At 35.8% G+C, this 26703-nt stretch overlaps 1 protein-coding gene across 1 annotated transcript in view; it reads left to right on the forward strand.

The window, feature by feature from the left end:
• Positions 1-26703, forward strand: part of EYS (eyes shut homolog) — a 1055438-nt gene that overhangs the window by 793218 nt on the left and 235517 nt on the right. Inside the window, exon 37 of the mRNA XM_033002767.2 lies at positions 3278-3390. Coding sequence (XP_032858658.1) covers positions 3278-3390 — 113 coding nt within the window. The remainder of the gene's footprint in view (positions 1-3277; positions 3391-26703) is intronic.

The raw sequence follows: 26703 nt of genomic DNA on the forward strand, positions 1-26703 counted from the left end.
GGCTCTGGACAGGGCAAGAAGCCATGACATTATGAAATGCAGTTTACTGGCTGGTAAGGAAGAAGGAAAATATATAGGCTAGAGGCCATAATTCTTTTTATGACCTTTAATGATAAGAAACAAGATAAGGAAGACTATTTTGGAAAAATCTCTTCCCATTAGCTTGACTTAGTTTGACCCCATTTAGACTTACACCATCCACAACATCCTATGGCAGAGTTCCACAGCTTAATTTTGAGTTGCATGAAAAGTACACCCTTTACTTTGCTTTCATCTTCACACTGATTTATGTAATTTCATGTCCTTTTGATCTTGTATTGTGAGAACTGTAAAAACTCTTTATTTCTTCACGCATTACTCTCCTTGGTGCGTTTTCCTGAGTAAAGATTCTTAGTCTATATAGTCACATTCTGTTCAGAAAGTCTCACATGTATCATCATCCTTAAATACCTTACAGTATTTGCATATTGTGAATTTTTTGCACATTGTGAAATCCTCTTCTCAGGATTGTTTTTGCTATCCCGAGTAATGCAGGAAACATTGAGCCACTTCTGAATATGCTGAAGAGCACAGCTGAGGAAATTTCTAGGGGCTGTCCATGTTGAGGAAGCTCACCATTTATTCCAAATTTTTCTACTTCTGTTTAAACCATTCTCTTAATTTATTGAAGGCCTTTCTAGTTATTCCAGGGTGACTGAGTCACTTTAAAATCTTTTAGCACAGAAACTTGTTAAAAGCCTTTTGGAAATGAAAGGTTATCTGCCAAATCTTATTTTTTTCACAAGTGCAGTGTTCCTCCTGTGAGTTACAATTTTCCTTTTCAAAACCCATCTCAACTATTCCCCAGTACATAGTGTTCATCTATGTATCTGTTCATTCTGTTCTTTAATGTAGTTCTTAATGGTTTGTCTGGAATGGAACTGGGACTTACTGATCCATAGTTTGAGGTGTGCCCTTGCATTCCCTAGTCTTGACCCCCTTTCCCAAATCATAAAAAGCAAAAGAGACCAAACCAACCCCAACCCAAAACAAACAAACAAACAAAAAAAAACAATCAAAATCTACATCTTCCATTCCTCTGATTTAGATGCCATTTTGAGTGATGACCACAGTAATTTCCTTTAGGACTTCCAGGTAAACACTATTTGGTCTTTCTCTTTTTTTGCTGCTGTTCACTTTGTTAATTTCCTTTAAAACATTTTCCAGTAGTAATTCAGTTTGAGACAGATATCTGATGTATCCCTACTAAAAAGGAATTCTGGCATGAGAACCTCCCAGAGCTCCTCTACTTTAAATTTTGATTTGATGAGTTCATTTACATTTCCTGCTAGACCCTTATGTCTTTGAACACTCCTTTTATATTTTGATAGTCTACTGGCCCTACAGCCTTTATGGCAGGCTTACAGCTACTATTATATTTTAAAGAGCATTTAATGCTCACCATTATGCTATTAGCAAATTATTCTTCAAGATAATTTTATTTTTCTTTACCTGGCCTGCTTTATTTGTTTTTTACTACCAACATTTATATAACTTCGTGTCCTGGTTCGGGCTGGAATAGAGTTCATGTTCATTTTTGGTAGTTGAAGGAGTGCTGATGCACACTGAAATTTCAGGGACTCTCCAGCTCCACTTGCCCTGCCTGTGTGTGGGCATGCGGGGGGGCAGGGCCGAGCACAGCTGGAGTGCTGGGCCCGGATTGGCCCCTATTCCATGTCATGTGACGTTATGCTCACCATATAAAGGAAGGAGTAGGCGGGAAGGCATGGGATTTCACTTCTGGGAGTGTTGTCGCAGCATCTTTGTGTTTGGGATCGCCAGCCGGGAACAGGTGGGGTGTCGGTCGGCGAGTGGTGAGCAATTGTATTGTACATTACCTGTTTATACTGTCACCGTATTATTCTATTATTGTTATTAAACTGTTTTATCTCAACACATGAGTCTCCCTTTTCCCCTCCGATTCCCTCCCCATTCCCAAGTGGGGGAGAGTGGGTGAGCAGCTGTGTGGTGTTTAGCTGCTGACCAGACTCAAACCACGACACTTCCTATTTTCCTTCATTTGATCATGACAACTTTTAAAAGATATCTTTTTATACATTATAGGTTTTTTTTACCTTACTATTCAAATATTCTGTTTTTTTGCGGGGGTCTAAGGTCTTTCTTTTTCTAGTAGTTTATTTACATTTTATGTGAAACTCTTATAGCTTGTTTCAAGTATTTATCTGCATGTTCTATACCTTTTGGGATGTTCCTTTGAACTTATTTTTAAAAGTTCCTTCATTTTTATGTAGTGCTCCTGTATGAAATGATGACTGCAATGACTTTCTTTTTTGTTTCTGCAAGTGTCTAAACCTGCATGTATCTAAACCTGACTTTATAAACAGTGTTAGGAATGGGACCAGGCCAAGACTTGCTTCTCCTCCCATGGTCTTATGACCAGCATTCATTTAGGTCATACCTTCTTCCACCGTTACTGTCTTTTCTTCCTGAGTAGTCTCCCAGGGACCCATTTAAATGTGTCAAAGACTTTCACCTTCAAGGACAGTCCTATCAGTACTTTTTTCTTATTTTGGCATGAAATTTATTATATAAACTATTGAGTTTTGCCTCTTATGTGGCCCCAAGGACAGGTGCACATGATCTGTTGTGACCAGGAACTTCTCCCAGTCCTCTGGTCCAGTCCATAAAGACCCATTTGCAATATTTTGCATTGTTTGTTTATATACTATAACACCTGTCAACATATTGTGTCAGTGTTATTTGTTTAGATGGTGAGATATGCACAACAATTCATTGGTCTGTGTTTTTTCATTGCCCCTACAGTGATTCCAGTTTTTAGTAGGTCTTTAGGTACCTATGAAACATGATTAATGGTACTAGATATATTTTGAGCCCAGAAGTAGTAAACTTAAAAGCAGACTTCTCAAAGCTTCCTTGTTTACCTTTCCCCATGAGCTGTGCTCATCTATAAAAATTAAATACCTGATTAAAATTAGAGAAGTCCACTTTTTGCTGCTGTATCACTATACCTGTTGTGCTGTCTGTATGTCCAAAACTCTATGAGTTTATTTTTAAGTCAGTATTGCTTATCTTGCTATAATTTCATTTCACATTCAAATGTTTTAATATGATTTCATCAGCAAAAAAATGGAGACTAGGAGGGTTCTTCATGAGTAGTTTTAAATTATGTTACAAATCTTTTGTGGAAACTTAATAATTTTAAAAAACTGATCATAATAACAACAAGCGAAATAACTGTGCATTTTCTCTTTTGTAGATACCTAGACCTGTCTACAATTTCACTGGCTGTATACAAGTCATAGAAATCAATAGTGTGGGACCTTTCAACTACTCTAATGCTGTGAGAAGAAATAATGTTGACATGTGCAGGTAAACTACCCTCTGTGTCTTTTGAAATTGGAAGAAACTGTGTTGATTTTGTTTTCTTCCTTAAATAGAGTGACCATTTTAGGTAATTTCAACTATGGCTACAGAAAAAAAAAAAATAATAATTATTACATATAGAGATATTGTGCTTTCTTTTACGCTTCTGAAGCATTTTTGTTATGGAAGATGCTTTTTCCAGAGTAGTTCAATTAAGCTTGACAGCTTATTTGGAGTGAGTTTTCACCTACTGAATGCTGAAACATACTGTACTAAGCAATATAATCTGAAACAAAATACAGCTAGGAAGAGGACTGAGGTTCTGATTGTCTTTCTACTCATAATTCTGGGATTTCCACTAATCTTGTAATAAATACTGGTGACTAGTTGCTACGTTTACTATATATGAGATTATTAAAAATACTGGAAAGCAGTTTCTGAGTACATAAAAAAAAACCATTTGGTTTAATTTTTGCATATGCACATTTCTGTTGGTCATGTATTGTTTGAAATAAAAGGCTACACAGAGACAGTTGTGTTGATTAGGATTCCATTCTGGCTTATGTAAGGTTTGAACATGGAAAAGTATAAAACAAAATAAATTAGAGGTGAATTACATTTGTACATCATGAAATATTTCAAACAGAGGATTTTAGTCATAGAACATATATCCTATATCCCAGGAGAATTTTGTATAAGCCTTTTTACATATCACTTTATTTTTTTTCCCTAAATTTTACAGAATAGGTTAATTAATATTTGTGTGCTTTTTTAAACAGCATGTTAGAAAGCTAGTGGTAACTCACTATATCATTAATTAAAGATTCATGAGATCTGGACTCTGAACTCACTTCTGCCACTAGCCCCTTAATGAAGTTATACACATCACACACAAAAATATGAAAGGAATGTAAACATCAAACCCATTATCTAAACAACCACCTGCCTCATGGGCTAGGCATCTAAGCTGTTGCCAGTAAAGCTTACTCTGAACATAATGTTCAGCTTGCTACTCCTGCACAGACCTGCCACCATTTCTATTTATAACAGAAAATCAGTGTGATCTCCTTATTTAGATTTGACGAAGAAATAAATCTTTGTACTATTTGAGTTCCCCAAGGCATTTTGTTTGGAAGATGTTCTCTAAGTGCGTTTAACAAACAGTTGTAGGTGTAGATCCTGTACAAAATACAGAAGTCTGGCCTTTGTTGTGACAAACCCTGGACAAGAAAGAAGTGATGGCTCCTCTCTATCTTTTCCGCATGGAGATTTTTCCTAGACAGAACTGTGGTCTCCTCCAAAATGGGGGAACATACTCATTGTGGGACTATGTCTCTGTGTAGAAGAGAAATTAATGGAGATGAAAGCAAGTGAGGAAGCTACTTCATGACTTTAATTCAGGGGGAGAAAAAAAAAAAAAAAAAAACAAAACCAAACCTTAGGGAAAAACATATTGACTTTAAGGTCTATTTATATATTAGAAATCAAATAAACATTCAAATAAACATTGGAAGAAAAAAAAAAAAACAAAAAACATATAAACTATTTCAGATGTCTCTTCGTGTTACTAGATTATGAAATTGTTCTCCATTTTGAACAAGCATTAGAGGTTTGGTGTCCCAAATTCTAGGCAAGTTGGAGCTATGATTTTTTTAAACTAATAGATAAAAGAGGGATAACTTAAAGTCAGGACTGTTATCATCTTTTGTGCTTTTTTTTCATTCTCTAAAATAATACTTTCTCTAAGATAGGTGTCTACATCCTTGGGCTTTTTGACAGCATTGTTTTTTCAGTCCTTGTTGAGTATCTTATATAATAATTTATTTAAGAACTAATAGCCTTCAAGAACCAAAAGACCAAGGAGATCTGCTTTGTCCAGTCTGTCTGTATATCATATAGGGGGATATAGACAGGAAGGAGAAGGCTTATAAGCAAATTCAGCTTTGTTTCTTTTTAAATTGAATAATTTAGAATGCTGTATTATCTGTTATATTATAATCTATAGAATTATATGCCAAGATTGATTACATTTTATATTGAATCTGATATTTCCCTTCATAGTGAAGTAGTGTAGAAATATGGCTGATGTGGTATAATATAGATATTGAAGATTGCTTTATTTGAATCAGAACTCAATGACGACAGTCTAGGGCTGTTTCTTGCAAATACTTATCATGTATATGCAACTGATTAGGTGAACAAACTGACATGATAGTTTGTATAGATGAACCGTGGAAATAGTGTATACATTAAAGAATGCTGGAAGGATATTGGCCTCCTCAATTCTCTATCCTGGACAGCATGTTTCTTTTACCTCCCTCATTGTTCCAGAAAGCTGAAGATGAGCCCAACAGTGTCCAGCCCCATGCAATCCACACAGAGCTGGTCCAAATCACAGCTATTCCTGTCAGTGAAAAGCTGGGAAACAGAACTGAAATTAGTCTGAATTTCCCTTAGTGACATGGCTGCCCCATAGGAGTGGACTACAGGGAAGCCTGGAAAGCATTCTACTTACTCATTCCCTGCCATGTCACACATGAATTTCATATCTGCCCACACATGGCAGTTTACATCATCCTTTGCTTTTCACTTTAGGTATAACCCACATGCATCTTGACTGTCACCAGTCCTTACGTATAAATCCTGCTTCCCAGAAAGTATCTAGGAAGCCCAGCTGCCATTCTCTTCTTGCAAAACAGGCTTCTTGGGAAGAGATTTGTTTTGAGAAGGAAGGAGAAAGTGATTGAAGAAAGCTGCTTAAATAAGGCAATAATGGATTATATACATTGCAAATACGAGTAGTTGGTGATTACTAGAAAGCCTGGTGTACTTATACTGCATTTGCAGAATTCATGTGGTTCTTTTGATGCAATATTTCTACAGATGGAACTTCCTGGCAGTAACAGAGCACTCTACAATGTGTAGACAAAGAAATCCAATTCCTTCCTTTAAGCACATCCCTGTATTTATCATCCAGTGGCACTATGTCTGTTCTTGCTGCTGTAATTTTTCTTTAATTGACCTTCTACTTATCATCACCTATTTGTAGAATTTTTATAATTTTGAATATCCCTGATTTTGCATATTTAGCTATATTCTAGTGGCATTTATTTACTTTGCTGGGGTTTTTACTTCTTAGTTCCCCAGCAGCATGGATTACTTCATTATTGTGGTGTAAAAGGTCAGCCAAAGGGAGACATGCAGAAACGTCTTAAAGTGTATGGGCTTGTGAGTAAATTTTAAGCTTATGAATTTTTAATAGGTTTGAAATTTACTTAAATATGTTCTGCCATTTTTTTAATTGGATCTATTTGAATTTTAAAATACCAAAAGGATGAGCTAATATGTTCAAGGAATAGAGAGAGCTTTCAAAAACAAATTTTAGATACAGTTCATTAACCTTTTCAAAACTATTGGCATCACTACTTCAAGACAACTCAGTAACTTTCATAGTATATTATATACTCCATATTGCTTATCTGAGAGATTAATGCAGTGTAGGTTACTGTTTAAAAATTTTGGGCAATTAAGAAATTTAAAAATTGAAGCCATAACATTAATTTCACTATCATACATATCTGACTATCTGCTGTCTAAAATGCCCTAAATATATAGGGCAAGAATGGTGTTTGTTCCTTTAGCATTCATATTTTATATTGCAAATATCATACAATGCAAAAGAAGGAGAATTATTTTAACTTAGTAGAACTAACTGGGAGATGGGGGCAACGTGGAAATTCTTTTAATGTAATTTTGGAAGCGGGTGTTAAATTCTGCTTAAATTCAAGATGATGATTGATAAAGGGAGCACTGGGCAATTGGTTAAGATTAAAGACCTTAAAACTTGCAATAATCCTGATCAACCTGAAAGATGCAGGATTTCTGTGCATGCTCAGAAGCACTGAGGTTTCAATCATTTCAATCATGAGACTTTAACTAAGTAATCTGTAAGGTCACGGCCCAGATCCTTCTGCTAATCACATGCATCACTGTTTAAGCTTGGAGTTCATAGATATGCTATAACATATGATACCACAGGGAGGAGAGAACAGCTAGGAGGGAGGTATTGAAATGAGGGCCCGTCAGAGCTTCCTGCCATAAGATGTAACCAAGGTGGAATAGGAAATAGCAGAATCATGGTATGGGCAAGAGAATGAATTTAAACTTGCCTCTCTGAGAGCAGATGTACAGCCATAAAAGTCCTTTAAGCCATGCAGCTTTTGCTTTCAGGAAAGGTTATAATACAACCATACCAATTAGTAAAGGTCAGATTCCAATAGGTACTTTTCTAGAATTATGCTAGATTATATACTTATGTAAATCTTGTCAAAGTTTATTTTATGATTCTGTTTAAACTATTGATGTCTCAAAGTTATGAATATATAGGCAATTTTGAAAGATATTATATAACTGCCAACAGCAGTAGAAGAGAAAATTGGAAAGAAATTAAATTTTTTTTTATTTTTTCTTTCTTCTGAAGCAAATAAGATACTTGTGATGTGTTAATGCAATATAAAGCTCCTATAAGTGTTTCAGAAACTGTTACTGGAATAGATAAATGACTATCACTTTCAGGTAGACTTCAGATGACAGATACAAATGAAGCTTTGGGTCCCAGTATTAAAAACTGGTGTTTATTGCAGCTCACTTCTGTTTTAATGTCTGGGAGCTAGGACTGCTGTATATTCTTTTAAGAGTTTACTGCATGTAGTAAATTCAGAGGTTGCAAACATACACACATATATAAAATATATACGTATACATATAGATATCCATGCACATACGCCTATGCGTATTCATATACATGTATCTATCCAAGCCATGATTTGTTCTTTTTTTAAAAAGTTCCTAACTAGGAAACAGAAAAATGCTGTTTATTGTTTTCCTAAGAGGAGTCTTACTGATGAATGCAAATGTATAAGACTGATTTGCACTCACAAACAGGAGCTAATAAACTGAGTTCTTCATTGCAGCCCATTGGAGATATTTTTGGTTGATTTTTTAAAATATTTTATTTTGCTGTTAATATATCTTAGATGTTTTTTCAGGCTGAAACTGAGCTTCATTTCAGCAAAGACTCTGATTGCTATTTGCATTTAGGAAAGAGGCTCTTGAATGTGCATTACCCAAGTTCCATTCCATTGAGAGGACTGATGGGTTTCCTAATGCATGGCAATTTTCTCAGGAGCTATGCAATGCATTTTGGAGATCTCTACTTGTTTTCAGTAAGCCCTCAGTTCCACTTTCCCTTCACTTACCCACTTTCCAAAAAGCTTTAAATCCCCTTCCTTATGTGTGAGTACTCCCCTTTCCATTCTGTAGTTTTCTGTGATATTTTTACAAACATCCCAACAGACTCCTAACACCTTTGTGAAATTCAGTCTCCTGTGAAATTTCTCAGCATGTCTCTTCCTCTATGGAACTTCCTCCTTTTTCAGAATATTATAAAACATCACAACTCAGAGCATCTGACATCAGGCATCTGAGGTTTTTGGTTTCTCTCTTTTGAATGAACTGCATATTTAAAAAAGGTGAAAGTTGGGTCTGCTGAAAGTTATTTTTCAGATGGCTGTGAAAGTCAAACAGTTACCATTCCCCACCTGGAAAAGGAAAAGTGCTTATGGTGTTGCATACTATATGTTAGAGTTTATCATCAGAGTACATAGAAGATTTGGGTAAGATTGAAAAGTTTCTTCATATGAATCCCCCTGAGCTGAAAAACTTAAATTCAGTCAAATGTACAAGCTGGCTCAAACTTGAAGGGGAAATCAGAGTTCCAAACTTAAGCTCTCTTGCTTACTTACATCTTAGTTTATGAATAAATGCAAAATCCTATAAGAAGCATTGAGCTTCTGTTATATGTGAAAGAAAGATTATTCAAAACTTAAGTTACATTCTTACATCTCAGCATAGATTATGTTTGTATTTTTTCATTAACAGTTTGGACTTCTGTGTTTAATTCTGAGACAGCAAAAAATATATCTAGTGCTCCTCAACAGTGTAGAAGAAAATTATTAAATGAACAATACTGACACTACTTAGTTTTATTTAACAGGTTTTCTGTGTTTTCTGTGCTTAACACAGAGATTGGACTAAATGTTTCTGAAGTGCGGAACTGAAAATAAAGCTTCAGAAATATCATTCATTTGTATTCACCACATATATGATTCTTGATATTATGTTAATAACAACTCTATGCAACTTTAGCATAGAGAGTGATAACTCTGTCTTGCCTTTTTCTGTATTCATTTATTTTGTTACTTTTTACTCTCTCATCTATTAGTTTTGATGTCTGATAAATTTTTCTGTTTGTTTCTAATTATCCCTTTGTTATTTTCCAGTGCCTGAGTTGCTTTTATATACTTTCAGCCTTTTTGCTTGATTTTCCCTTCTTGATTTCCCTCATCTTTAACAACATTTGTTTGTAAAGTTTTCTTTTCCTTTGTGAGTTTTGCTGTCTTGTGAAATTTTCTTTCTACTCTCTGTGTGTACATGTGTAGTAGAATTTCTGACAGAGAATGGCCACGATATTTTGTTGCAAGGTTTGGACAATCCAGGCCTGAGATCAGACTGCTAACAACACCTGTGTTATGAGAATGACCTCGAAGGGCGGTGTTGTGAGGAACTGTATCTGTTAATGAGGAATTTTCTCAGCTATGTATCTGGCTAAGCTAAGCACAAGTATGCAGCAAACCGCAAGATGCTTGCCTATCACAGTTTCCCTTTGGGTGCGTGATAAGTTGCTTATGACCAATAATCAAGGGGTATGGGGCGCGTGAACAGCGGGTGCTTGCTGTGCAAAGTATATAACCAAGCGATTCGGGCAATAAAGGGGGACGACATGTAGCCGCATCGGTGTGATTGTCGTTACTCGGGCCACTCTCCGTATTGGGACCCTCTTCATACATGAATTCTGGGTATTTTTCTGTTATCTTTTCTTCTTCTTTTGTGATTCTTGTTCAGATGATAACTTCTCAGTGATACAGACTTAAATGTTAAAAAAAGAGAGAAAAAGAAGTGTCAGATCTAATTTTTCCTACTGTTATAAATCCTCAGAATCACTGTACATTGTTGTGTAAGCCTTTAGCTATATCTTTTGAAGTATTCTGTGGAAATCTTTTGTGATGGATATTAGACAAATCCATGTGTCAAATGTATGCAGGTGAGATAATATTTGTTTGTAAATATTACAATTCTCTCCATATTTCTGGAAAAGGTTGCCTCTCATCAGCATACCACAAAACTAACACCAGTCTTTCTTGGGGCAACTATCTATTTCTAAAAGATTAATAATCATTTACAGTGATGTTTATCTTGACCTTACTTACCCTTCTGTAACTTTAGACATGTACATTATACCAACAGAGGATTGTTTATTAATTCTGTCAACAGAATTCAGTGGCAGTCACTGTCTAGTATTGCATCTGTAATGAACAATTGTAATGAGATCTTGATTTCTGATGGAATTGCCAGGTACATGCATGGAAGCTAATAAGAGAAGTGTTTATACCATGAATTTTTTTTCTTCTGTTTTTATCAAGGAGCCATTTGCACATATATATGTCAATGTATGCATGCCAATGCATACGTCTGAGGCAGTATGTTAATACAAATAAATTATATCTCAAGTAAATATTTTGGAAAACACTCTGACATGGTTGCACAGAAAGGTCATTTTGTTATGAATAAGACTCATAGGTTTTTTAGTGTCTTTCTACCACTGTTCATGTGTACTTCATTATTTTATAATGTATTTGTCTCGTGCTATAGAAAAGATTCCAGTGCTGGAAAAGTATTATTCTGCAGTCATATAACACCTTTGTATCTGTTTTAATTCAGTTATATAATATTTAATATCCCTAGTTACTGGTAGTTTTTACTTTATATGTTTACTAAAAGTGTTAATGGAATTTATAAAGCTTCTTTCACCCCAAATACTTAATCACTGCATATAAATGGATCCCCTTATACATCAGTAAAATAAAGTGCTAAGCTTTAATCAAAACACTTGTATTACATAACTTAATTTGTTAAATAAATACCTTAGGAAGGAGAAATATGTGTTAAAGGCTTCTGTTACAACAAATAATCCGTATCTACTTTGACCTCTTTATACATTGTATGGTAGATTCAAAACACCATAAACAACTGTGATTAGTGTATAAAATCACTGTATCCATCCACAGCACATTCTTAAAATGTGGAATTGAGAGAGATTGTCGTATCAGATACCTGTTCAGCAGTTCATCACAAGTTCTTACATAGGAGATAAGAGACTTAAAGATCTGAGAGAGATCAGTGGACCAGTTTGGAGTGGTTCAGAGATTCTGGGACTCATTACCACCTAAAGGATAACATGGTGAGATCTCTGTACTTGGAGCTTCTTCAGTATCAAGAGTGATCAAAATTAGAGGGCTGCCAAGATAGCTTGAAAGCCTTTTTGTAGTCTTTCAGCCTTCTTACCTGTGGATTATATGGTAATCTGTTAGGTGGAGAGGTGCAGGATTTCAGATGTATATTTTTAGCTCCATCAAATGAGGAGGATCTCTTTTTTTGCTTTACATCAAAGATCACCATTCCAGAACCCTACACATTGCCACAACATTTTAGGTTTGTCTAGGTTAATGGTAATGTTCATTACCTTCTGCCAAATTGCTTTATACCTAGAAATTCTGTCATCCAAACAAGAACAGTGCTTCAACATGATTAGATTTTGAAATACAAAACCATGAAAAAAAATTGTATCAAGAAAATAAATTTTTAGGATTTATGAGAAAGACTCATTTTCTCATGAAGGAATTTAATATATCAGGTTTCAGCACAGCATCCCCTAAAAACAAAATAATACTCTAAACATAAAAGTAGAAGGGTTTTACTAGAATTAAAAAAAAAAAAAAAAAAGTATTGAGTTGAGAACATCCAAACTTTCCTACAAAACCAAAGCATATTCACAAAGTAAAAACTAAATTTAAAGCCATTTTTCAAAGTTCTTAAAATGTCACTGCGTATATTTTTCACAGCATTGATAATATCATGTGTCATAGCCATTGCAATACTCTTTGGGAATTCTACCTTAATGCGTAAGAAAAATTATCTAGTGACACAAGTCATCAAGTGGTATGGTTCAGTAGTTTCCTGAAATAATCACTTGGGCTTCTAGCCAGACAGGTATGTGAATAATAAAGACCTTTTCTTCTACTCTCTTAGAATAAAAAAATATAATCTCAGTTTTGTTCTGCCTGTGTAAAACTTGCATGTGGGTGCATGAATAGTTTGACAGAATTCTGCTTTAAAAATATTTCCCTATATGTCTAGTCTTAAATTAATTATGAGCTGTGGTTCATAAAAGCCAAATATATAACAGGAGGAATTGTCTAAAAACCATTGAATAGTAAAAGTAAATTATCTTTCATGCTTTTCTTGTTGGACTAGAGTCACACGTACCTTTAGAGCAAGTGTTTGATGTCATTCTAATTACAGAAACCTAGAAATAGAGAAAAAAATGTTTTGTTACATACTCACAAATAATTAAACTTTGAAGCAGGTTTCCATGACTTCCAAGTTATGTGCAGAGAGTGCCTCATAATGGAGATGTAGTTGCTCTTGTTATTGTACCAGGCTGTATTGTGAAGACAGGCATATTAGAATATGTAAGAATGAGAGTCATACTGAAAGGAATAATTTGCCTACTGGAAGCTTGAAGCAGTATAATACTTTCACTTTGACTTTTGTCATCTTTGAGATTCACTTTTGAATTTGATGCAGAAGTAATAAGAACTTATAAGAGTTGTCTTCAACTGCTAACAGCCTGAATGTCAAGAGAAACATTAGGAAGTTCCGTTCTATTCTGACTAGCAGCTCTCTGCTGGCATCCATTCTGTGTCCTTTGCTGTGTCAGTGAATAGACCACAGCACTTCATGACTTATAAAATATTTGTGGGTTTGTAAAAATCTCATTTAACAAAGCTAAAAGTGAAACAATCAACGGCATCGTAAAATCTTGTGTGTTTTTATGGAAAATATAAGCCATCACAAATGATTTTTCAATTTTTGAAAAAGGTTTTGAACATTTTTTACAATTAAAATATAGTTTGAGCTTCCTTTTGGCAGAATCATTTTAATACTGTTCATTTCAGATCTAAAAATTATTAAAGAATACAAGTTTTAAAAATAGATTTTATTTTAAAAGTCCCTTGAATTATTGATGTCCAAAATATGTCCATTGTAGTGGTATATATTGTGAACATATAAATTAAAATTGTACATATTAATATGCAATTAACTTCATAAGATGTATTTGCAGTAAAGTAAAATTCGTCTAAAATTGCTCATACTTTGCAGGTTTAATTACTACAAGAAAAGGAAAGCCTGAATAAAGGAAATAGGTAGCAACTTTTTTGAAATCAGTTTTGTACAAAACTTCATATTTGAAGTTCTTTAAACAGGCCAAACCACAAAAAGAACAATGTTCTGAAGACTTATTTTTAGTTAATGTAGACAAGCAACTCAGTGCAAGATTCTGTATCGAAATGATAAATGTGATTTCTCTGTGAACAAGAAAGTAGGAAGATAATTTCATTTCTGTGTACACGATTGTGATATTGGATGTATGGTATTTCTTCATGTACTGGTGTGAAATGGAGCAGTACTTAAAAAGTACAAAAGATTAAAATTATAATTAAAAAATCCTCAAAGAAATTGGTGATATATTTAAAAAAACATATATGCAGAAAGATACTTTAGGAATTCAGTCTCTTTGGGCTTTTTGTTTTTGTTTTGTTTTGTTTTTCTAAAATACAGCTGAGCTAATTATAGCATATAGAAATGTAGCATATATGTTTAATGAGGAGAAACACTGGGCAGGGAAGTTTCTTTAGCTCAGCAGAGAACAGCATGTTAGAATCAGTGGCTAAAAGGTGTAACCAGAACATCTGAACTGGTAATAAACCAAAAAAGCTGCAACAGTAATTATAATTATAATTGGTATAAACTATCAACTGAAGTAGTAGCTTCTTCATGTGTTGCGTGTTAAAATTACACTGCGCATCTTTCTAGAAAGGATTCTCTAGACAGCCATAACTTATTAGGCTTAGTACTGTTGTAACTGCAGGAAATACGAAGATCTGAGATAAACAGATGAAAATCTGATGTAAACTGTATTAAATAAAAAAAAAAAAAAAAAAAAAGAATTATGTGGATAAAGGAATTAAAGAATAAATAAGATAAATAGTAGTACTGAATGTAAAATATATAAGGCAGGCATAGGTTGCATGTCTACCATATGTTGCTGAGTGATAAAATGTCATATATTCTTATTATCAGGAAATCTCTACATCTTAGCTGTCATAATTTCTAGGTCCTAAAATAGAAAATATTCAACAAACTGATAAAATATATAATTTTTCCTTAAAATATATAATAATTTCTTACTGTAATACATCCTTAAATAAGTCTGTAAAGCAGACAGTATCTGTATTGACTGATTAATATATAAACAAGTTATTATCAACAGCCAATAAATGGGCTTCTCTGGGGAGCTGCTAAGTAAAATTTTATTTTCTACAGGAAATGGCAATTGTTTGTTTAAATCTGTAATATTTAGTAATGCAATGCTAGAAAGATATATTATCCTTCAAGGGACCTTGGTTATGAAGTTAAGAAAACAATCTTATCCTTACAACTACTTGATTGCAGCAGAAAAACAAATATATTTACCAGTAAAAGAAACATTAATCCCCCTCCAAAATTCATATAAATATTTTGCAATTACCTAATTTCTCAAAATCTAAATTGATTATAAATAGTTTATGTAGGTTTTCTGTATCTGTAACCTGCAGGACTGCTTAATCATATCCTGTCTGACTCTTGCTCTGCAGTACTGTGGATATACGATGCATCAGTGCCCCCTGCAGCCTTGAAACACTAGTATAAAATTTTAAAAAATATGCTATTGATCTTTGTTGAAGTAACTATTCAGAAAAAGAACAGCTTTAAATCCTGTTGTATCCCTTAATTTTTTCTCATTTTTTTTAAAGTGAAAACACAGCTTCTGGATAAAGAGAAAATGCTTTGGAAATTTGGCATAAAAATCAAGACAGATCTTGATATATTTGTGAGAATAAAAAATAATTTCTTTTTTCTTTCAAAAAAATTACATGAAAAGCAGAAACCAGAAGCATAAGCAATTCAGAATACATGTTCAAACCTTAAAATGAATAGTCACAGAGATGAAGTCTGGCTCTTGGATGATCAGATTCTGTAATGTGTAGAATGTTCAGAGTATACAGAAATTACTGCTTCATCTGTGCAAAACTGCACTAGGTATTCACATGTATTTTTGACCATTCAAAATCACACATATAATATAAAGATAAATTTGGATTTTGTGTTCTCTCCTTCAGCTCCTACTCACATCTTTCTCAAGTAATTGGTAAAATTCTAGAAAGAATTCTAGTTATGGGTTTACATATTTCTTTTGAAGCTCTGAAGTTTAAAGAAAGCAGTAGTTGGTCATAGTAATAGTAGAAATCTAAAGTATTCTATCTATGGGCAAAAGGAAGGATTCTAGCTCATAGAACTCTGAGCTGTTAAAATTGCAAACAGTGTCAAAAAAAGGATATGAACATAAATGAACTGAACTTCAGAAAACAACCAGACTTTGTGTTGTACAAGAACTTGTTGAGATATAAATGCTCCAGAACAGCTTTCTGGAGCCAAATTTCCCCTATTTCCTCTCTCCACCCAGTCTAAAATTGAGAGGTAGATGAGATAAAAAGATGCTGCATTATTAATACTCATACAAGGTCCTAGTTGACAGGAAAGTGTGAGCTGGTATTTCTTAACCATCAATTTTTTTCCTTATTTAAATAGAAAGATGTAATAGGAGATTTTTACTTCTTTAAGGAGCAAGGCTGAAGGCCAAATGACATCAGCCAGTTGAAAATGGAGTAATTACTTAAAATTAACTGCCTAACATATTCCACCTATGTTATAAAATTTAGTGAGTATTGTATGAAAATTAAGTGAAATTAATAGATCTCTTCAGTTTCTGGGCACTAGAAACAGAAGTGTGACATCAGTAACTGGCTTCCAGCATATACCAATTATAAAATCAGAAGATATAAAATATTCTTGACTGAATTAAAGTATATGAAAGAAATTCACTAGAGTTCAGAACTCTTAATTGGCAAGATGGTTTTAGTTGTGAGATTAATTTTATTTACAGTAAATATATTTTTTCCTTCAGAATACATTTCTAATATGAACAGAGAAAGATAAGTTCTTTAATTTGGGAATATGGCCATATAATTAAGCCTTTGTCAGGTTTTCATAAAATCTCACTAATTGAAGGAACTTCTTATGTTTTACTAAAAAAGGTATATTTGTACCTCCTAAACTCTGTTAACCCCTTTGCAAATGGCAGAGCACAATCTGCTTGCTGTGGTAGGTTTTATTTTAATCATTTAAATCAAAAGGTTATATAGTTTGAATCTTGTATTCTAAATGAGTTGTCTTAATTTTTGCAAGGAAACCAAGGAAGTAGATTTTAAAAAAAGAAAGTAGGAACATAAGCACAACAAAGTAATCTCTTACATTTGTTAACCTGATTGTGTTCTGATGATAGCTTTTATAAAAAGATTGTTGATAAGATAATGAAGATTTGGCTGATATTCTTAAATCTGACCTGCTTTGAGATAATGACCCTGTTAAATCACTAACATCAGTGTTTTGTAGGTGCTGTTCATGACTTAAAATTACTGAAGGATGAATGGCAGAAATGTATTTAGTGCAATTTGAAGGTAACAATGAGAAGTATTTACTCTGCCATTGAGAATATTCTCCCAGTTTTGCCTCAGGTTTCTCTTTTTCTCTTGCTTTGAAACTTGTTTTTTAGTTGGAAAGATCAATGAGTTTTGGGAACTGGTATTGCCTAGTCTCAAATCATAACCAGGTACTTAAACACCCAGTAACATAGCATTTGGGTTCAGGTAATATCTAAGATAACCAAAAGCTGTTAGGATCAATAGGTGCAAAATATCAATTTATTTAAATATTACCCTGGAACAGGTTGACCATCTGTTGTGGTTTAGGCCTGATTGACAGCCAACCACAATGCAGCAGCTCTCTCTCCCCCTCTGGCAATGAGAAGGGACAGAGAGCCAGGCTTGGGGTTCAAGATAGGACTGGGATGGGGGAAAATCCCCCTTTTATGATCACAAGCAAAAGGCAGACTCGTTAGGGGAAGAAAAAAAAGAACATACATTTATTACAGACACTAACAACACATAACAGAGTAGGACAGTGAGAAGCATTGCCACATCTTGAGAACACCTTCCCCCCACCCCTCCCTTCTTCCTGGGCTCATCTCTGCTCCCAGTATCTCTATCTCCTCCTCCTGGTGGCACAGGGGCAGGGAATGGGGGGTGCAGTCAGTGTTGTTGCTTTCTTCATCTTCAGTGGGGGCAGCTTCTGGAACTTGTTCCCCCTGCTCCATCGTGGTCCCCCTCTCACAGGAGACAGTCCTCCACAAACTTTCTCTGACTTGAATTCCTCCCATGGGCTGCAGCGTTCCCCACACTGCTCCATCATGGGTCACTAACTTCCTCCGACTGGATTCTCTCCCATGGCTGCAGCCCTTCCTGAGCTGCTCCGGCGTGGGACACCCTCACATGCTGCAATCCTCCCAGCACTGAATTATAGCAAAAGGGCTACCTTTTCCCATGAGACCCCAGCCTTCTTCGGGCACAGAACCTTGATCATGCAAGCAGGAGCAACAGGCTGTAAATCAATGTCTGCTCCACCGTAGATCTTCATGGGTGGCGGGGGGGGCCGCCCTGCCGTCTCACCACAGGATACAGGGGGGTCTCTGCTCCGGCACACCTCCCCCTTCCTTTCTTCCTCCATTCCTCCACTGACCTTGGTGTTCATGCAGATGCAGCAACTCCTTCTCACAAGTCCCACTGCCCGTCACCACGTCCCTTCTTAAATATGTTATCGCAGAGGCGCAGCCGATTGGCTCAATTTCCCAAACAGAAGTGGAGCTGGCTTGGAGCTGGGGGAGCTTCGAGAAGCTTCTCACAGGGGGCCATCCCGATAGTCCCCTCCCCTGCCACCAAAAAAACTCCACCACTCACTCAACCCAGGACACCATCTCATAATTTCAATATAACATGCTTTTAGTTTAATATGTTCTCTGCCTCCCTATGATCTTGACATGTGAAAGCCTTTCAGCTGATAAGAAGATGGGAGGTATGAATAATCAATTTTTATCATTTTTCTGTTAAGTAATCTAGGTCGAGAAAAGACATCTCCTTAATTATTCCTGGTCCTAACCAAAACTGAATAGCTTAGTGCAACATAGTGGCATGTTGCTCTTCTGCTGCATTTGATCTTGATTCCTGTGCAAACAGTTTTGAATACTGTTCTGCAAGTTGAAAGACAGAAATCTGCTGACAAGGCATCTGGAATTTCCTTATTTCTTGTTTGTGAACTATTTATTATGTTTTTCTTCCAGTTGTTCACACTAATAATAAAACTTCTCAGTCTTGATAATACTGCCTGCTATTATTTCTCCATGTTGTAAGATTTTGCTAAGCTAAAGTCACATTCTCTTAGTAATATTAAAGTCGTATCAGTCTCTTCATTATGAACTTAAATGGCTTAAAAATTTAGAAAGATCACTTTATATTGGAACAGGGTAAAGCAAACTCAATTCTTTGATGTAAAGGTATGTGATTCTTAGGGAATGCTTTGAGCCAGTGTTTTGAATACCTAAAAATATTTTGGCTTTTTTTTTTTTTTTTTCAGTTATATAATCAAAACATGCATGATTTTAAGTGTAACAAAGTGACCACAAGCAGGAATTCGTCTTCACTCATCAGAGTTGATTTGTTCAGTTCCATCTGTAGTCAATGGATAAAGGTGGTCACTTTTCTTAGCATGGGATGAACTGGAGATGCTGCTCTCTGTTTATAGATCATTACAAGGAGAATGAAGGTGATCAGCTCAAGCAGGTTTCCAAGCTCTTACGCAGATGATGCTTGACAAAGTGAATTCTGTCCTAGAGTTTTATCGGCAGATGAAATTTCTTCAAATATATAGGAGGGAAAAGACTATTTTGGGTGCCATTTTGATGTCTTGGAGAAATTGGAATTAAAAAGAGATTGAATGTGAGGTCATAAGTATGGAACATGTTAATTACTTTGTTATCAATTGTTCTAGTTGCTGCTGTCATTGTCATTGTTACAGTATTTGTTCAATCTCAAGTAAAGTGAGAGTGCTCACTACAAAAACACATTGTGGCCAAAATACAAAGTTTTCCAACTGCAAGAGAGACAAATATTCTGTACTCCAGCATTTAACAACTTTCCTTTAGGAAAATTTCATTAATAAGAACATAACTTCATTTAGTGCACCCTTAGAGTCATTCCATACTAATAAGAGAAAGAAGAATGAGACATCTATGAGCATAGCCTCTTATACTAAGACACTCTAAAATATAATACAGCTGTAGGGGAAAAAAAAAATAATTATTATATTGTAAACAGTATCAAGCAGCAGATAATCACACACACACAAACATCCAAAATTAAACTTCTGAATTCTCAAACAGAAGCCTCTTACTTGATAGCTGCAATCAGCATGAGGTGGTTGTAAAATTTGATAATGTCTGGACCAAACAAGAGAAGCACATCATGAAACCTCCAATTAATGAAGAGACATGAGATAAATGCACCATTTAGGAGTCAGATCTCACATTGTGCTTCTTCACAGAGACACTATTTTAACTGGGAAAAATGGGTACTGGGGGTTCTGGAGAGAAAAGTGTGTGCTGAAAAATAAGTTTTCCTGACTTCCTGGCTGGAAGAAAGATCCTGGAAGTGTGGGGAGGTACAGAAGATAAGAAAGATGCATGGAGATGAACAGGCACCATGTCTGGTAACAATCAAGACCAGATACTACAGCTCAGTCTGAATCAACATGACTTTGAACTTGAGCTTTACAGACCAGTAGCAACTTCCTTGTTGGGAAGGAAAGTAGAAAAGTAGTGAATATAACGGAGCTTGGACTGGAGTGAGGGCACGAATGAGTGTGTGACACAAGCAGGGTAAAAGATCTAATATTGTTGGTTCTGAAGTAAACCCCAGTACCCAGACCAACTATGGACTGTTTACTCCCTCATCTGTAACACATGCTTTATCGACTATATTTTTTTATATATAGAAAAAAATATACCATAAAGGCCTAGTATTTTAATTCCTTATCTGTTACCTTATAAAATACTATTTAGGAAGTTCTCAGCAATATATTTTTTCAATCTATCTGTTAATGTCACAAGAATTTTTTGACCTGTCATATTTACATCATTCTTCTCTATGCATTCAATGAGAATGCAGTCGTATTTTAATTAAATGCCAGATTACTGATGAATAAATAATGTTTGTGTTTATGCATGCCAGCCATTCTCCAGCATTAAGATATAATTAGAAATTAAGTCTGGAAGACTAGATAATACATACCAGTACTCTGCATTTTTAACTCTTTCTCTGCTAATAATTTCTACATGTCTGTCTCATCTTACTTGAAGGCCAGCTCTCATGGTAATTTCAATAATATGTGATACAGAATGCCTTTTTATATTCCCATCTGTCACCAGTCACATAGTTTTTGAATAGCAAAATGCTTTCTATCCAGAAATCTTAATTAATATTTATAAAGCCTTGTAAGTCTCCCCTACTTATGTAGGCAACAAATATTTTCAGCACATGGGGAAATAAATATAAAAAGAGATTAAAGACTCTGTGAAAAATATTTAGGTGGCTAAACTATTCTTATGTGGTGCACCTAAAAACAAAGTATGTACTCTCAAAACTGCATTTTATCTGTAATGCAATCAGGGTGCATTGAAGTATCAGCCTGCAAAAGTGTGTGTTTCCATGCATTCTGGCATATTCTATAGGTAGATCTTCCATTTTAGTCTAAATTACATATGGCATCACTGAGGTGGAAGGTGTTTAGTCCTTGAAACTAGACAGAAGCTTTGGTAAACAGTAGTGGCTCCATTCTGGAATCGTGATTTTTTTTTTTTTTTTTTTTTTTTTAGGTAGCTCTCACAGCATTACTGTTACAGGAATTCAGTTGACCAGTACAAATTACTCAGCCATTTAGAACTGGGACAGAATGGTTATATTCTAATCTTGCAGAGGTTTTTCAGAAGGACAAGTACAGGGCCAGGTTAAAAACATAACATTTTTATTCTGAAGAGAGAATCTTCAAGGAGGGAATGAAAATATTTTTCCCATTCAAAACCACTAGTTTTAAGAAACAAAAGTAGTTGCATAAATCAACAAAAAGATACAGTACTCAGGCATTTCAAGTGATGTTTTTCAAAACAGCAGCTAAGAAGTTTTCTAACTCTGGTTATTGACTAAACGTAAAATCAAAAGCTGAAGTTCAGACAGATTCAAGATTTTCTTAAACTTCAGAAAGTTAAAGATTTGCATATTGGTCCACTCAGTGCTCGGTAGTTTTTATTGCTCTCCTTTTTTTGAGTTTAATGTTTTGATGATAGAAAGTCCAGAGAAGCTTAGAAGGGAGGATGGAGAAGGCTATGAAACAGCAAAACTAAGCCAAAGTAGAGATCACTGTGAACAACTGAAAGATTCAGTGCTCACTTACTTCTTCAAGCAATCCAAGCAAAAAGAAGACTGGATTTGGTACAGAAATTCAGTTACAGAGAAACCATTATTTGTCATGTCTTAAACTTAGGGACTAGGAGGGTTTTTTTCAAATATCATCCAAGGAAAACCACTTTAATGTCCTCTTTAAGAATGTTTTTACTATTAAACTTTCAGTATAAAGTATTGTTGTTGCAAATTCTGTGTCATATTAACTTATTTATCTGTTGCAAAGTCTATAGAATCTGCACACTTTAAAGAAAACAGAACAGGAATATGTGTCTTGGTACATGTATTTCCTTTTTCTCTTTCCCCTTTCACCTATCATTCCATACCTGACATATCTTCCTATATGTGGCACTGTTATGTATCCTAGAGTTAATATTTTTTTCTTTGAATTTGTAAACTGAATTTTCATAAATTTTATCATATCTGTTAATTGCATACTCACATCCTCAATTACATTGTATATCAAATATATTGTTTGCATTGCTAAGAGTTTGTACCATTAAATGAGATGCTGTGTGTGCAAAAACAGTTGCAAATTACGTTACACCAACTGAGAATTTTTAAATGGAAAGCTGCAACTACAGTATCATTGAACTCTGCTACAAAATGTTGTGCCTAGTAGGAGGGAGGAGATGGACTCATTACCTGGAACGTACATTGAGAACTGAATTTTTAAAAGAGATGCCTGATCATATCTCCAACTGTACCATAGGTTGCATCAAGAGTGGCCAGCAGGTTGAGAGAAGTGATTCTACCCCTCTACTCTGCTCTCATGAGAGCCCACCTTCAGTACTGTGTCCAGCTCTAGGGCCCCCAACATAAGAATGATAGGGACCTGCTCGAGCTGGTCCAGAGGAGGCCATGAAGATGATGAGGGGACTGGAGCACCTTCTCCAATGAGGACAGGCTGAGAGTTGGGGTTGTTCAGCCTGGAGAAGAGAAGGCTCCAGAGAGACCTTATAGCAGCCTTCCAGTACTTAAAGTAGGCCTACAGGAGAGCTAGGGAGGGACTCTTTATCAGGAACTATAGTGATGGGATGAGGAGTAATGGTTTTCAACTGAGAGTGAGTAGATTTAGATTAGATATAAGGAAGAATTTCTTCACTGTGAGGGTGGTGAGATACTGGCACAGGTTGCCCAGAGAAGCAGTGGCTGCCCCCTCTCTGGAAGTGTTCAAGGCCAGGTTGGACGGGGATTTGAGCAACCTGGTCTGGTGGAAGGTGTCCCCGCCCATGGCTGTGGGGTTGGAACCGGATGATCTTCAAGGTCCATTCCAACCCAAACCACTCTATGATTCTCTGATCATGTCAACTCTATTAGGAGAACAGACACCTGATTCTTCCAAACCAAACAAAGACTGGGATGAGTGAGGAAATAAGATTCAGATTTAAACTGCTGAACAAAAATAATTCCTCTCTGGTAATCTCTTAAATTGTTTTCTCGGAGTTGAGTGATTTAAGGTGTTTCTCTAGTAGGATAAGTGCGCAGATATACTGTTCCGTGGATTCACTGAAATCAATAAAATGTCATTTAAAGTATTATTCTTTACATGGTTGTGGACAGTAAAATAAACAGCCTGTAAAAGGCTTTTTTATTCTTGCCAAATTATGTGCAAGGTACTAGTCTTTTATTCCTGTTTAAACCAACATTTCCATGATGTTCAGTTGTTTTCAGTTTCATAAGGTTTTGAAGTGATATTCTACTATGCATGTTAATGTCATTGAAAAGTCTTTCTTTTGGCTCAAAAATCTAAAACATTTGCTTAAAATAATATTCTGTCACAACCTAAAAGAAATGGCATGTACACACTTCTCCATTGAAGAAAATTGCAAATAAAAGCAGTTGCTTCCTAGCACAAATTACTTTATTGACAAGCTAAAAATACAAACCTCCTTATCGCACTCATATCAGATAAGGATAAATCCATTACTTCAGTAATAAAATGTTAAGTATGTAAGTACCAAAAGATATAAGCAGTGGAGATGTTATCATATCATTGGGACTCCCGTGCCATTGCATGTCTCATCAACCTGCTTCATGGAAAACTGTCAGAGTGCTTCTGTAGACATGGCTGCCATCAGCCTGATAATGAGTTACTTTGGGGACAGGTCTTCTCTATTTGCAGGTCTCAGTTTGAAGTACATTATACAGACAGATCACCCCTATGAAAAAAAAAAAAAAAAAGTTTTTTTTCTTTGGGTGGAATTTCTTGCATTTCAGTTTGTGTCTCTTGCCCTGTGTCTTTTCACTGGCCACCAGCAAGAAGATTCTGGGCCCATCTTTTCCCCTCCCAGTCAGGTCAATACAAATCGACAAGATCCCCCTGAGCCTTCCCTTGTCCAGGCTGAACAGTCCCAGCTCTCTCAGACCCGGTCACTGACCCCAGCGCAGGGGTTAAACCAGCGACACCCAGCTCAGCCCTCAGCAAGGCTGAGCCCCTGCACTGCCAGGTGAGGGCACAGCTGGGGCATCCCAGACGTTTTGTGAACTTTTAAACTCACAATGCTCCTAACTCCACACACTAATAGTTTCCAGCTCTTTGAAGAGAGGAGAGTGTAGGGGAGTGGGAAACAGTTGGTTAGCCTATGTGTGCTTTTGGTTTATCAACATAGCATCAAGCATAATCCTTAACTGATATATTCCTGCCCTTCAGTTGATCATACATCTCCTTGAGTGGTAAAGAATGTAATATAAAATAAACAAGACTTCAAATTGCACTAGCATCTATATTTAGACAAGCATTTCAAACTTACATACATTGAGTATGAAACACAAGGTTACAGCATTTAAAACTCATCTGTTTGAGCTCATTTTAAGATTAAAAACAGTGTGTTGATGCTTGCAGCAAGTTATAAGGTCTTCTTGTACACTATTGAGCTGAGAGACAGTGACGGGCTGGGAAACCGAAAAAAAAAAAAAAAAAAAAAAAGAAAATTGTGGCCTTGATGTATAGTATCAGTGAATCAAGTTTTGCCTGATTTATTTTTGTTAGACTTTGTCAAAACTTCTAACACCTCAATTATTAAATTACTTTAAACACTTCCTGGCTCTTTATTCAAATAAATGTTTTAGTTAAACTGTGTTGAACCGAGGTCATTGCTTATTCACAGCAGCAGCTTGAATGGCTTGTGAGTGCAGCTGCAGATGTTTGCCCCACAAAGCAGCCCAGGCAAATTCTTCTCCACTTTTACAGTAAGTCAGCGAGCCACGGGATGCCTGGAAGCGGTGCTGGCACGTAGGCAGTCAGGCACCATTTATAAGCAAAACATCCAGAACAACACTGCAAAGGCTGACACCCTGCAAAAGACTAGCAAATGAACCAGAAAGAAATCAACCTGGCAAGGAGCTTTCTTTCCACTCTGTGGATAAGAATGTCAACCAAAAAATGAAGTGAGGCTGTGTTACTTGCACTCGAAAACTTTTATTTGAAGCACATTCCTGTGATTCTATTTTAGAGAAAACTAGTAGCTTGCTGTCAGAAAGGGGGTGTGAAACTTCCACGGCTGGAAACGAGTGCTTCCAGTGGATACAAGAATGCATGATTTGCCAGTCAAGCAGATATTCCTCTCATTCAGTATTTTACACCTGATGGTAGCTGTGACCAGGTTCAGAGGAGTAAATTTTGCAATGGTCATCCATAAGACTGTCATTAGAGAAACGGTCTGTCTCAGATCTGGTAGTAAGAGCTTAGTTCATGCCCTGATCCTCCCTCAAGTTGTATTTAGTTTTTGTTGAGTTTTTCTTCAGGAGGAACAGGGAAAATAAACCCAAATCCCAGTAATACTTCCCAATAAATTTCTCATGTAAATGTCTGATTCTTTATGTAAGCCTACAGAGCTTACGTTCAGAGCTGCTTCAAGCATTTATGCTCAAACATATTCAGAGCTGCTCAAGCATTTAGGATTATGTTTGGGGATAAAATGAAATTTTTTTTTTTTTTTTTTAATCAATGGTTGTAATCTCAGCAGCAGGTGACTAAACATTTTTAATTTGCTGTGCTAGACTGGTAGAAGATAACACACACATTAGTGCACTCTTAATGCTGCTGTGAATGGAATAGCCCATATGAAGATCATGTTAGTTATTTCCCGTAGGATAAAAGGATGGTTATAAACCCAGCAATTTCTTCATTGTAATTCTATTCATATAAATGGAAATGTTGTTATTCTATTCATGTTAATAGCAATCAGCCAGGTCATATGTTTTCTTAAAATTCAAAGCCTCTTACCAGCAAGTCCTCAATCTCCAAAATCTTTCAGGGATTTGTTTTCAGCTGCTTTGTTGTCTGCCATCTCTTTGGATGCTTTTCCCTCATATAGAGTGGATGGCATTTAACCTCCTTGAATAACCACCATGGTGTGTATGTTTTGCCTATCTTATGTTTTGGACACAGTCTGTATCCCTGCTTCAGTATCCCGCTCGAATGGTCCCCTTACCATGATTGCTCTGCACGTCTCCTCTTTGCTGTCACATAAGTCCTGTGTGCCATAAGTCCTGTGTCCCTTTTGTTCTTTCCCAGGCTCCACTCATTTCTCAATTACTATGCCTTTCTCTGGGTGCCCTTAGATATTTACTTTGTCCTGAATTATTTCTGTCTTTCCTCTGTCCAGATTCTTTTCTTTCATACCTGCTC

The sequence above is a fragment of the Tyto alba genome, unplaced genomic scaffold (genome assembly GCF_018691265.1).
Source record: "Tyto alba isolate M040663 unplaced genomic scaffold, T.alba_DEE_v4.0 Super-Scaffold_40, whole genome shotgun sequence".
NCBI classification, from domain to species: domain Eukaryota; kingdom Metazoa; phylum Chordata; class Aves; order Strigiformes; family Tytonidae; genus Tyto; species Tyto alba.